At 45.1% G+C, this 13,429-nt stretch overlaps 1 protein-coding gene across 1 annotated transcript in view; it reads left to right on the top strand.

Annotated features, from left to right (window-relative positions):
- The first annotated feature begins 4,087 nt into the window (after nt 1–4,087).
- Nucleotides 4,088–13,429, top strand: part of FLVCR1 (feline leukemia virus subgroup C cellular receptor 1) — a 123,626-nt gene continuing 114,284 nt past the window's right edge. The window contains 1 exon segment of the mRNA XM_030196048.1: nt 4,088–4,904. Within this exon segment, the coding sequence (XP_030051908.1) occupies nt 4,245–4,904 (660 nt within the window). The 5' untranslated portion in view covers nt 4,088–4,244.

The following is a 13,429-nucleotide window of genomic DNA, read 5'->3' as shown; positions in this document are numbered from 1 at the left end:
ATTTTATTTTCATTTTAGTGTTTGGAATATGTCCAATTTGAGAATTTACATCTGCTGTCTTAGTTTGCACTGGGTATACTGGAGCAGTAACAGCTTACAGAAATGATTTAGAATGAAAGAAAATCATGTTATTTTTTTCTCCTATACTAGTATAATATTTTCAATGATGTCTGTTTATATGCACCATGGCTGGTGTAAGGGGTGTGGCTATCATAGGGGTGGAGTCATATGTGGTGACCCCGCCCATAATGAGTACCGGCACTTTGCGATAAATAATTCGATTTTGGGTTGCTGTTTGGGCACTCGGTCTCTGAAAGGTTCGCCATCACTGTCCTAACCCAATTAACACCACTATGCACACCTACTGCAGAGCTCAGCACCACCTAGTAAGAAACTGATCCACCACTAGCACACTGACAAACTGGGACTGAACATAGAGGAACAAGGAAAAAAACAGTAGAAGCAGGTAAGGGGGTACAAAGGGAGCTGTGGGGGGGTTTGTGCAAAGGACAAAAAGGGTCCTGAGAAACAGTGAGGGATGGGTGTGAGTGGGGGCTGACTGATGTAATGAATGGGTTCAAGAAGGTGATATAGAGAAGAGGCAAGGCAAGAAATGTGGTGACCATAGGTTTCAGACTGGGGCAGGCAAAGACAGCAAACAAACCAGTCTCCAACTTGCTACTCTCCTTCACACCGTGACCAACTCCACCTCTCCACTCTCCAGCTAAACAAAAGCACAAATGGGTCCAAAGACAAGTTATGGCTTCACTTATTTGTTTTTATAGCAGGTCTAAATTGGAATGTTTTCATTTCCACCTCAGGACATCACCCTGCTATCTGTTATCGCTAGAAAAAGTTCATCCCGTAATGCCACCCATGACATGCTCCCGAAACATTCTTTCTCAGAACGTCTTTATCTGTGCGGCTCGCCCACTTGGATATCTTCTCAACGTGTGTTTATGGCGATTTGAACGGATTTGACAGAAAAATACCTATCTGGCCCTTTTTTTATGTCCATGTACTATACTATGTACATAAGTACATAAGTATTGCCATACTGGGAAAGACCAAAGGTCCATCAAGCCCAGCATCCTGTTTCCAACAGTGGCCAATCCAGATTACAAATACCTGGCAAGATCCCAAAAAGTACAAAACATTTTATACTGCTTATCCCAGAAATAGTGGATTTTCCCCAAGTCCATTAAATAATGGTCTATGGACTTTTCCTTTAGGAAGCTGTCCAAACCTTTTTAAAACTCCGCTAAGCTAACCGCCTATACCACATTCTCTGGCAACGAATTCCAGAGTTTAATTACACGTTGAGTGTAGTTCTTATAGACTGCTAAGTTCTAATTCAGATTCTAAGTGGGGTACAATAAGAATACAACCCTGTAGTCCAAGGGAATTACATCAAATTTAAACATACAAAGAGGCGCATTTTCCAAGCACTTAGACTTACATAGTAACCTATGAAACTTTGTAAGTCTAAGTGCTTTGAAAATGAGCACCATAGTAACCTAAGAGATAAATTGGTACACATGTATCACCACCCATATGTAAAGAGATGAGTTTTTAAAAGTTTTCAAAACAGTGCATATGACTGGGTTTATCTGATATGCAATGGTAAGATATTCTAGATTTTTACACCTTGATATAAAAAGATTCCAAATATTTATTTACTAGTAAAAGAGGCCCGTTTCCAACAGAAAGGAAACGGGCGCTAGCAAGGTTCCAGGGCCCCCTCCCTCCCCTCCTCCTCTCTTGTCTCAGGACCTCCCCCCCTATCTCATCTCAGGACCCCCTCCCCTCCCCACTCCAGTCTGATGGCCCCAGTGCTGAGTTCCAGGCCCCCCTCTCCTCCGATATCCGTGCCTCCCTCTCCTCTGATTTCCGCCGCCCAGCGCCTCCCTCCCTCTGTCTCTGTGGCCTCTGAGTGCAAGGAGGACGTGTGCGGGTGCCCCAGCCCTTCGTAAGTGGCAGCTGTTGTTTAAAACATTTACCTCCTGCCCGGCCGGCAACAGTGAAGTCCAGCAAGTACAGAGGCAGCTTCAGACAGGCTGTGGTTTCGCTTCTGTTTCAGCTGTTCCTCTGGTCCCGCCCTCATTTCCTGTTTGCGGAAGGGCGGGACCAGAGAAACAGCTGAAACAGAAGCGAAACAAAAGGCTGTCTGAAGTGGCGTCTGTACTTGCTGGACTTCAGTGTTGGTGGCAGAGCAGGAGGTAAAACATTTTAAACAGCAGCTGCCACTTATGAATGGCTGGGGCACCCGCACAAATCCTCCTTGCACTCGGAGGCCACAGAGACAGAGAGAGGGAGGCGCTGGGCGGTGGAAATGGGAGGACGGGGGGGGGGGGGCTTGGAACTCGAACGGGAGTGGGGCCGTCGCGGCCTGTGGAACTCGGACGGATGGACGGGAGTGGAAGGAGGAAGGGAGGGGCTCATGGAACTTAGGGGGGGGGGGCATTTGTTTACTCACCTCCGGTGGCTGCTGCTGCTGGGTTCCCTTCCCTCTCACTTCTCATTGGTCCGCCCTGTGATGTCATCCCCAGGGCGGACCAATAGGAACTATGTTAGGGTGGTGGACTCTGGTCCTGGGGAACTGAGTTCGATTCCCACTTCGGGCACAGGCAGCTCCTTGTGACTCTGGGCAAGTCACTTAACCCTCCATTGCCCCAGGTACAAATAAGTACCTGTATATGTAAGCCGCATTGAGCCTGCCATGAGTGGGAAAACGCGGGGTACAAATGTAACAAAAAAAAAAAAAAAAACCCAGGCAGCCAGACAGAAGTGCAAAAATATTTTATAGGATTTGGATTTTGCTCACACCTTTTTCAGTAGTAGCTCAAGGTGAGTTACATTCAGGTATGCTGGATATTTCTCTGTCCCAGGAAGGCTCCCAATCTAAGTTTGTACCTGAGGCAATGGAGGGTTAAGTGACTTACCCAAGATCACAAGGAGCAACAGTGGAATTTGAACCGGCCACCTCTGGATTTCAAGACCATTGCGCTAACCACTAGGCCACTCTTCCACTCCTACACATTTTCCTAACAAATGGGTAGTTAAGTTTTAAATATCATTCTTTCCTTAACCAATCATTTCCATAAAGTGGATTATATATTAAACAAACAATCATATTTTATTTGCAAGTTTATCCTATGCCAATGTAAGTTATACAATATTGGAGTTGCCTTCTGGTATTTAACCAGTCCAAATATTAATCTCTCTGCTGTACTTTGTAAAAATTGAATTTTCTTAATTAATTTACATGAGACGACCATATAAGGAATTACAATAATCTAAGCATAAAATGAGCGCCTTAATCTCCCCCAAGCCTTTTACACAGGGTGCCCATGTGTCCACAGAAAGCATCTCCACCTTCTAGACTGGTGGGTGGGTGTGTGTTTTGTGGGTGGGGGGGTAAGGACATGAGCAGACAAATCAATTTCCATCCCCTCCCTCCCTTAAGGCTGCTTATGCCGTGTAAAGTAAAATAAATGAATAAATCAATGGTGGGGCCATTGTACAGCGCTGCGTATGCCTTGTAGCGCTATAGAAATGCTAAATAGTAGTAGTGGCTGAACTCTTCCCCACAGCCTATAAAATAGCTTTGCTCTACGCATTTCATGCCACATATCACGCTTGTGATCTCATATTTTCGGAATGTCCACTAGTACTAAACTGCTGGTGAATACTAACTTTTGCCAGAATGAATCTTCTTCTGGGAAGCAGAGTGGTGGGAGTGGCTCCCTTTTACTTTCTGGTTTTGCTTACACGTGTCCGCTACAGACAGCGCCGCAAGTCGTCTGCACAGAATCGTCCAATTACCGTTTGGTACAACCATCCCTCCTAGACTTACCTGTTACGTCTAAACCCGTCCCAACCCAAGGAGGTTTATTAAATCTCCTTGCGTGCAGCAAGGAGGTTGGGATTCGGAACAGGGGGTCTGTTTCTTCTTTTCCGATTGGTTCCGTGAGATGGTCTTTCGGCTCGCTGATTGGCTGAGGAATTGTGCCGGCTCGGGCGAGATGATGAAGATTAGAAGACTATAGCCTCGTGTGGTGGAGGCGAGGAGGATACGGGTGTGGGTTGTTTTAGCTGGTGGTTATACCAATTTTTTTTTATTATTATTTAAGGGCATTGTATGAGTTATATTTTATTCGCTAGACAGAGACATCTTTTTTAGAGTGCACGTAACCACTTATTGTTTCTCAACGCACGCGGTGTGTGAGCGTCTGTAAAAAGTCATGGTCACAGGATGCCAGTATCAGAACGGGTTCGTCCCGCCGCGGGAAGAGGAAAAAGCAGCGGAGCCCAGCAAGGAGCCGGTAGAGATTGAGGAGAACGACAGCATGTCTCAGCTCCCCGTGGTCGGTCACGTTGAGGGGCGGGGTCCGTCGCCTCCAGACGAGGAGCGCCAAGCTATGCTGCAAGATGTGGCTGTGGCAGCACAGCCCGAGAGATTACAGACCAGACTCTACCCGCGTAGATTCGTCGTGCTGGCCATCTTCAGCTGCTATTCCCTGGTCAATGCATTTCAGTGGATCCAGTACAGCATCATCACCAGCATTTTCACGCGCTTCTACCAGGTCACCAGCGACAAAATCGACTGGCTCTCCATGGTCTATATGCTGGTGTACGTGCCGCTCATTTTCCCCGCCACCTGGCTGCTGGACTCCGGCGGACTGCGGCTCACTGCCGTACTGGGCTCGGGCCTCAACTGCTTGGGCGCGTGGCTCAAGTGCGCGAGCGTGAGGCCCTCGCTCTTCGGCGTCACCATGCTGGCGCAGACCGTGTGCTCGGTGGCACAAGTTTTCATTTTGGGGCTGCCGTCGCGCGTCGCCTCTGTCTGGTTCGGGCCCAAGGAGGTATCCACCGCTTGCGCCACCGCTGTCCTTGGAAACCAGGTAAGGGTGGGGGAAGAGCAGGGGCTCTCACGTTTCTGTTTGGTTTGGAGAGAACGGGAGTGGTAGGATTTTTTTTGGTGAGTGCGGGGGGATTTATTTGATGAGGGACCGGGGGGGGGGGACGCATTTTGGGGGTGCACACAGGTTTTCTGCACTTACTCATGCAGTGAGAGCAGCGAAAGGCTTGAAGCTAACTCCTTGACTTGTTGGTGAAGGCAGGGTTTCCGTGTTGACCAAATGAGTCAACGAGAAGGTTTTGGATTAATGCCTTGAGAGAGGCTAATGAAAAGTTATTGCATACAAAATACATACACCCGTAACTGTCTTGTCTGTCTGTATTATTTAGATTGTAAGCTCTTTCGAGCAGGGACTGGCTCTTTGTATCAGGTGTTCAGGGCTGCGTGTGTCTGGTAGCGCTATACAAATGCTAATAATAAAATATTAATTGATCCTTATTTAGATGCAAAAGGATTAACGGCACAGTGGGTGTTGGCGTAGTGCCTTGAGAGAGACTAATGAAAAGTTATTGCATACAAAATATTCATTGAACCTTATTTAGATGCAAAAGGATTAACGGAACAGTGGGTGTTGGCTTAGTGCCTTGAGAGAGGCTAATGAAAAGTTATTGCATACAAAATATTAATTGATCCTTATTCAGATGCAAGTGGATTAACAGCAGTCTTTTCAGATGTGGAATTGAAGTAAAGGCTTGTGTGAATTCTAAAGGCTATAGCTGTGCGGTTTTTCCACATGATTATGTAGAGTATATAATTTGTATTCTGCTAATATCGCATACATTTTTATTGTATCCCACAAAATAGGTTGAAAGTTCTCAACTACTTATAATCGTTTGACGAAATAGTGTGTTTATAGTTTTTAAATACTTGCTCCAAACTGGCAGACTATTAGTTATCTTAAAGGTATAGGTTCTAGAGAGTGTGGGATCTGCAGGATGGATGCAGGTCATGCGTGGGTTCCAGTGGAAGTGTAGTGTCAGGCCAGCCTACCTATCCTTTCCTTGTGTTTTTAAGCTAGTTTAGCAATTATATAATAGCACTAAAAAGATTAATGGATATGGTTGATATCATGGTTTAAGTAGGGTTATTTTAGTACAGGGGATGGAAGAGTGTCCAGTGGGGAGGAGTGAAATTTCTGTACCCTTTCAACTCTCTACTCTGTTCTGACCTGAAGAAAGGGGTTTTAGCTCCTGGAAGCTTGTCAAAAAGATACATTAAGGTAGCCTTAAAACAAGTTGAGAGAACTTTGTGTATATTGCCTTATTCTTTTTGTTATCAGTTAGTCTTTATTTCTAATTTTTAGCAATACATCATAGATTTTATACATGATATCTCAAATCACTTTCATATCAAAACAGAAATGGGAATAGACATGACAGAGAAAAAAAGTCCATATGGCCTATCTAGTTTGCCTATCTATACCAACTGCTGATGCATAGTAAGGTGGAGCATTGTGATGATGAAATAGCAGCCAGCTGAATTTTAGTGGGTTTGGGTATGGTGGCAGAGATGGCTCCTCCTACTATCGAGCCACTGTGATTCTTATACAGATGTCTTCTTGGTCTTGTTTTTCAATCTTTATCAGTTTATGCAAATGAAACTGAGTAGCTTTGGAAACAATCCCAAGGCTACTGCAAGCAGTCTGTGGGGTCTGGTCTGTTGCCTGAAGGATATATTGTGATTTCTGTTTTAGCCCATGCGAATGTGTGGGGATGGGGAAAGGGTCCTCCACGAAAATTTATTTTTTTGGGTGTTGGGGGGGGGGGGCAGTTCCGATGCAGAATGCTTTCTTTGCTCATGGCTTGCTTTTTTATGTCACTCCACCCGTCAGTACATGAGCCATTCACTGCTAAAGCATTGACAAGAAGGGTGACATTTTACAATGAGCTGCAGATTAATGTGGCAGTAAGTTGCATACTTACTGCGTGGGCGTGGAATTTTTTTTTGAGTTAATTTTGTGGTAGAAGCCACACTCGGCTCTACCTCATATTTTTCTGCATTTGGTTTGTGAGTTAGTGTAGAATAAAGCTATGAGCTGCTTATCTAGCAGGGTAAGAAGAGGTTATTTTAACAATATAAGCTTAAAATCTATTTATGAACATTCTTTTCCATTTCAAGGGGCAAGGTGCTGGAACATGCTTGAAATAAAATGTCTATTATAGTTGTCCTTTAGAAAGGCTTTAAAAACTTACCTGTTTGAAAAGTAATACACATGCTAAATTACTGATAGTATACTACGCTGGAAATCGGAACAGTGAGTGAGGTGATTTAAGTTTGCAGATGAAAGAAAAGTTTCAAAATTGTCAGAACGCATGCAGTTTGTGAAAAATTGCAGGAAGACTTTAGGAAACTGGAAGACTCGGCATCCAAATGACAAATTTAAATTTGTCAAATGTTTATTGTCATCACATTCAAAGAGACAGTGTCTGATAAATAAAATTATTGCAGACAAATGAAAAGTGATGCACATTGGGAAGAATAATCCCAATCATAGTTACCTGATGTAGGGTCCACTTCGGGAGTTAGCACTCAAGAAAAAGATCTAGGTGTCATTGTAGACAATACGCTGAAATCTGCCCAGTGTGTGGTGGTGGTGGCCAAAAAAGCAAACAGGATGCTAGGAATTATTAGGAGAGTGATGCAAAATAAGACCAAAAAATATTATAATGCCTCTGTATCGCTTCATGATGCAACCTCCAATTGTGGTCACCATATCTCAAAAAAAGATATAGTGGAATCAGAAAAGCTTCAAAGAATAGCAACCAAAATGATAGAGGGGATGGAACTGCTCCCATATGAGGAAAGGCTAAAGAGGTTAGGGCTCTTCCGCTTGGAAAAGAGACGTCTTGAGAGAAGATATAATTGAGGTCTATAAAATCCTGAGTGGTGTGGAGCATGTGGAGGTAAGTTGTTTTTTCACTTATTCAAAAAGTACAAAGACTAGGGGACGGTCAATGAAATTGCATGGGAATACTTTTAAAACAAATAGGGGGAAATCTTTTTTCACTCAAAGAATAGCTAAGCTCTGGTGCTCATTGCCGGAAGATGTAGTGATGGCGGTTAGTGTATTTGGCTTTAAAAAAAGGTTTGAATAAGTTCCATAGTCTGTTATTGGGAAAGGTCCATAGTCTGTTATTGGGGAAGCCACTGCTTACCCTGGGATTGGTAGCATGGAATGGCGCTGCTAATTGGGTTTCTGCCAGGTACTTGTGACCTGGATTGGCCACTGCTGGAACCATGATACTGGGCTAGATGGACCACTGGTCTGACCCAGTATGGCTATTATGTATATCTACAAATGATTGTATCCCTCAATTGTAAAGGTAATTTTATTTATTCACTGCTGTGAATCCCTTGTTGGAGAACTAGTGGTATACAAAACGCAGATAGAATTGAAGCAGTTGTGAATCCAAGGAATGATGGGGTTTGTTGACGGTGAGAAAACAAATAATTTGCAACTCTACAGTAAGACTTATTTGTGGAGAAACCAGTGTCTAGCATGTGGCCTGGAAAAGTATTTCCCCTTATATACCTTTGTATTTATGCTTTGATTTGAAAGTGTATGGTAGTCTGTAATTTTTTTTATTTTTAACTTAAAGAACATCAATAAAAATACAACTTGTGAGTCATGCTAGGTTCTTCAACTCCCACATTAAACCAACAAACACCAACTCAGTACATTACATATTCAATAAAGCCCCCCCCCCCCCCACATCCTCCAACAATCGATCATAGAATATTAGAACAATGAGAACTTTCTCAAATAAACCATAAACTCCAACCCTGCACAGGGCACACTTCTCTCTTAAATTGTTGGCCATCTAGCATAGTCCAAGATGGCTATCATTCAGGAGTGCTGACCCCAAAATGGACTGTTGTCATTTTCCAGTTCCAAATATTGACCCCATATGTGTTGAAATTAATGTTATATATGATTCTGTAATGCAGTGAGATTGTGCAATGTGGGAGGCTCTTTGACACGGTTGTGTGATCACCATGCAGACAGCCATGAGTACATCATTAGTTTAAACATGGGGCATTCAGGAAACTGTTTCCAGGGTAATGATTGACTTGCACTCAGTTTCTGCACATAATCAAAAACATTTTTCAAATAGTTCTAGAGCTTAGGGCATCTCCACCACACATGTTTATAGGTGCCTACCTCCCTACAAACCCCTCCAGCACCTAATATCCATTTTGCCTAATACATAGCCTACTACAAGTGGTATTTTAGGTCAATGTGCTAGCATTTTAAGAACATTTTCAAGTATTTGTGGGGCAGATGAAATGTGTATTCATAATTAAAATATCCTCTGACTTCTGTTGTGTAAGAGTCCCTCTCCCATGATAACATATACCCTGTCTTCCCATATTTACCCTCATGTAGAAACCAATACAGTTGTAAAATATATCCCCTTTTTGCATTAGTGCCCAACATTTGTTCAAATTCAGTTTTAGCAAATTGTCCTAGTGCATTAGCCTTCACTCTCTGAATATAATCTTTCACCTGCAGGTATGGGAACAAATCCCCCTGTTGTAACTGATAATTGTCTTGAAGACTAGGAAAATCCAGTTTTTGTCCCTCCTTCCATCAGTTGGCCAAAATAACAAATTCAGTTTCTCCCTTCACCTAAAGACCTCCATCCTGCATCTCGGCCTGGGTTCTATTATTCGCCCATAAGGTATAGCCAAGTCTTGGTTATACCTTATGGGCAAATAATAGAACCCCTCCCCCCCCCCCTTTAACAATTTAGCCCCCCCCACCACCACCACATTTTAAGCATGGTCTTCACAAAATGATTCTCAGTAACTTGAATTTTCCCCAGATTCAGATCTACCCACAGCAAGTAGCCCAAAATCTATTTTTTCTCTAGATGGTTAATGTTTGTTTCCCTTTTGAATAAGACCTGGAATTTATGGCCAAGCTGGCTTCAGCTGTCTTAATTATTCATTAAGGATCTGTTTCACCTTTCTAACTGCTGTGGTTCTCTAGTCTTTTTTTTTTTTTTATTCATCATTTTAAACCAAGAGCTCACTTGTATAGAAAATATAGCTATCCAACATAATAATAATAAAAAGGAAAAGAAAAAAATTTATTGTCTTTGAAGATATTCACTGAGGTAGCTTAACTCAAGTCTACAAGATTGCATATAGTACAGTATTAATTATCAAGGAAATTTAGAAAAAAAAATAAAGAATTACCCGAAATACTAAGGAGTTCTCTTCCTTAATTAGAGCTATCATGAGGGTAGTGTCAAACCCCCACGATCCGTTTACCTGCAAGAAAAACAGTGAGTTGAGAAAGTTAATTAAAAAACATGTTTTACAGCTTGGTGCCTAACTACACATTTACAGGGGTAGCGTAAGTAACATAGTAGATGACGGCAGAAAAAGACCTGCACGGTCAATCCAGTCTGCCCAACAAGACAACTCATGTGTGCTACTTTTTGTGTATACCCTACTTTGATTTGTACCTGTCCTCTTCAGGGCACAGACCGTATAAGTCTGCCCAGCAGAACGTAACTCCTATCTGAAGGACACCTGGTTTAGGTAAAAAAAAACTGTCAACGTCTCCTCTGAGTTTCTCTTGTTATATCTGGATTTTAAAACCCAAAAAAGGTTTTCCTCTATTTTTGAAGAACAGTTTCATCAACCAACTTTTGTCTGGAGCAAGTAATGTTGAAGGTGTCGCAGTTTCAGTGTCCGAGGACTCTATAAAATATCTGAGACATCCAAAGGTAAATTATCTTGAAACAAATATTTTTGTTGATCCTCCATAACTTTTGCTGGAAGGTAGCACACCTGAGAAGATGGGGGGTATATTGTCTTCCAAAACTCCAAGAATTTCCCTAATATAACGTTTTAGCATTTCTCTAGGAGATATAGAAAAAACCTTAGGAAAGTTCAAAAAAACGTGTATTAGCTTTTGTTATATTCCCAAGTCTTTCTGCCTTCCTATGAAGATCTATTGTATCTTTAATTCTCCGAGGACAAGCAGGCTGCTTGTTCTCACTGATGGGTGACGTCCGCGGCAGCCCCTTCAGTCGGAGATCTTTACTAGCAAAGATGTTTGCTAGCCCTCGCACGCACACCGCGCATGCACGGCCGTCTTCCCGCCCGAACTTGCTCGTGTTCGTCAGTCTTCTTTTTCTGCGCTCGGGATGGCTGTGTTTACCGTCGATCTGTGCCCTAAGGAGACCCTCGCGCTTTTCTTGCGTCCTTCCGTTTCGGAAGTCGTCTTATTTTTCTAGTTCGTGTGTTCTTCGAAAAAAAAAAAAAAAGAAACCTTTCCTTTATTTTTGAGTTGTTTTCCCATACAAGTTTCCTTTCGCTTTCGGTAGCGGCCCTGTTGGCCGCCCTTACGGGTTTTCTCCCTTTTTATTTTTGGTGCCTTTATCATCATTGCGAATTTTGATTTCGCCGGCGTGATTTTTCCGCCCATGTCATCGAAGCCTCCCAGCGGCTTCAAGCAGTGCACCCAGTGCAACCGGGCTATCTCGCTCGCTGATAGGCACGCCTCGTGCCTTCAGTGTCTGGGGGCTGGGCACCGTCCTTAGGCCTATACTCTCTGTTCTTTGTTAAAAAAGAGAACTCAGGCGGCGAGATTGGCCCAGTGGAACGTTCTGTTCGGGGCCTCGCCTGGTGTTTCGACGGTTTCAGTATCGAGGTCATCGACCGGTGCTCCAGCGTCTACGGTACCAAGATCATCGTTGGTACTGATGTCGTCGGAGGGTGCCTCTTCGTCCGGAATGCAGGTGAGGGCTGTCCATTCCCCTGCTGGTGGCAGTGAGCCCTCGAGTAGGTCTCCCCCTGCCTCGAGGGCTCCTGCGGTACAGGCCCCCCGGGATTGACCTTCTTTGGACCTGGCCCCGAGGAAGAGGCGCTTGGATTCGACGTCCTCGTCGGTACCAGGAGGTTCTGGTGACGTGCTTCGCATGAAGGCAAAGAAGTATCGGCACCGGTCACCTTCCCATCATGGTATCGAGAGCTCTGGGTCGCCGAGGGAGTCTGCACCCACTAGGCATTGACGCTGGGAGGACCGCTCACCCTCCATTCAGGAGGTGTCGATGCGCTCTACCCTGGACAGCCCAGTACCGCCTCCGCGCCCTGAGCAGATTCTCAGTTTGTTGCCTGTACCGGACTCCCAGCCTTCCTCGACAGCCGCTCTAAGCAAGAGCCTCAGGGCCATCCTTCCAGGGATCCTGGAGGAGCTGTTGCGCCCTTCTCCGGTACTGGGGGTGCTTGTGCCGCCGGTGCCGTCGAGTGAGGCGACTGCTGGCCCCTTGCCCGTCGTGAGGTCTCCAGTACCGGTGGCAGTGCCCGCGTCTGCTGCCTCCCAAGTAGACTCTCCGACGACGTCGATGAAGGGAGCTTCATCGCCGCCGATGCGGGAGTCTACTTCTCGATGTTCCCACCGTGGCCATATGTCTACAGAGTCAAGACGGGCATGGCTTCAGACAGAGGTTCATGAACTAGTGTCCGACACCGATGGTGAGGCCTCGTGGGAGGCAGAGGAAGACGCCAGATATTTCTCGGATGAGGAGTCTGACGGTCTTACTTCTGATACCCCCCACTTCCCCTGAAAGACAGCTTTCTCCTCCCGAGAGTCTATCTTTTGCGGCCTTTGTCCAGGAAATGTCTACGGCAATTCCCTTCCCTTTGGTTACGGAGGATGAGCCAAGGGCTGAAATGTTTGAGCTTTTGGACTATCCTTCGCCACCTAAGGAATCGTCCACAGTACCTATGCATCATGTCTTCAAGAAGACACTGCTGGAGAACTGGACGAAGCCACTAACTAATCCCCACATTCCCAAGAAGATTGAATCCCAGTATCGGATCCGTGGGGACCCTCATTTGATGCGGACTCAGTTGCCTCACGACTCTGGGGTTGTGGATCTGGCCCTTAAGAAGGTCAAGAGTTCTAGAGAGTATGCTTCGGCGCCCCCGGGCAGAGACTCTAAAACCTTGGATTCTTTTGGGAGGAAGACTTACCAATGCTTGTGGCCAAAATCCAGTCTTACCAGCTCTGCACGACCATTCATATGAGGAACAATGTGCGGCAGTTGGCGGACTTGGTGGATAAGCTCCCTTCTGAGCAAGCCAAGCCTTTTCAGCAGGTGGTCAGGCAGCTGAAGGCGTGTCGTAAATTCCTGGCCAGGGGTGTTTACGATACTTTTGATGTTGCGTCCAGGGCCGCTGCTCAAGGTGTGGTGATGCGCAGACTCTCATGGCTGCGTGCCTCCGACCTGGAAAATAGGATTCAGCAGCGGATTGCGAATTCTCCTTGCCGGGGGGATAATATTTTTGGTGAAAAGGTCGAACAGGTGGTAGAGCAGCTCCACCAGTGGGACACCGCATTCAACAAATTCTCCCGCCGGGCGCCTTCAGCATCTACCTCAACTGGTAGATGTTTTTATGGCAGAAGGACTGTTACCTATCCTTCTAATAGACGTAGGTACAATCCTCCCTCTTGCCAGCCTGCTGCCCAGGCCAAGCCCAGCGCTCGTT

The sequence above is a fragment of the Microcaecilia unicolor genome, chromosome 3 (genome assembly GCF_901765095.1).
Source record: "Microcaecilia unicolor chromosome 3, aMicUni1.1, whole genome shotgun sequence".
NCBI classification, from domain to species: Eukaryota; Metazoa; Chordata; class Amphibia; order Gymnophiona; family Siphonopidae; genus Microcaecilia; species Microcaecilia unicolor.
Note: the sequence above shows the minus strand (reverse complement) of the source record. Positions and strands in the feature narration are given on the sequence as shown.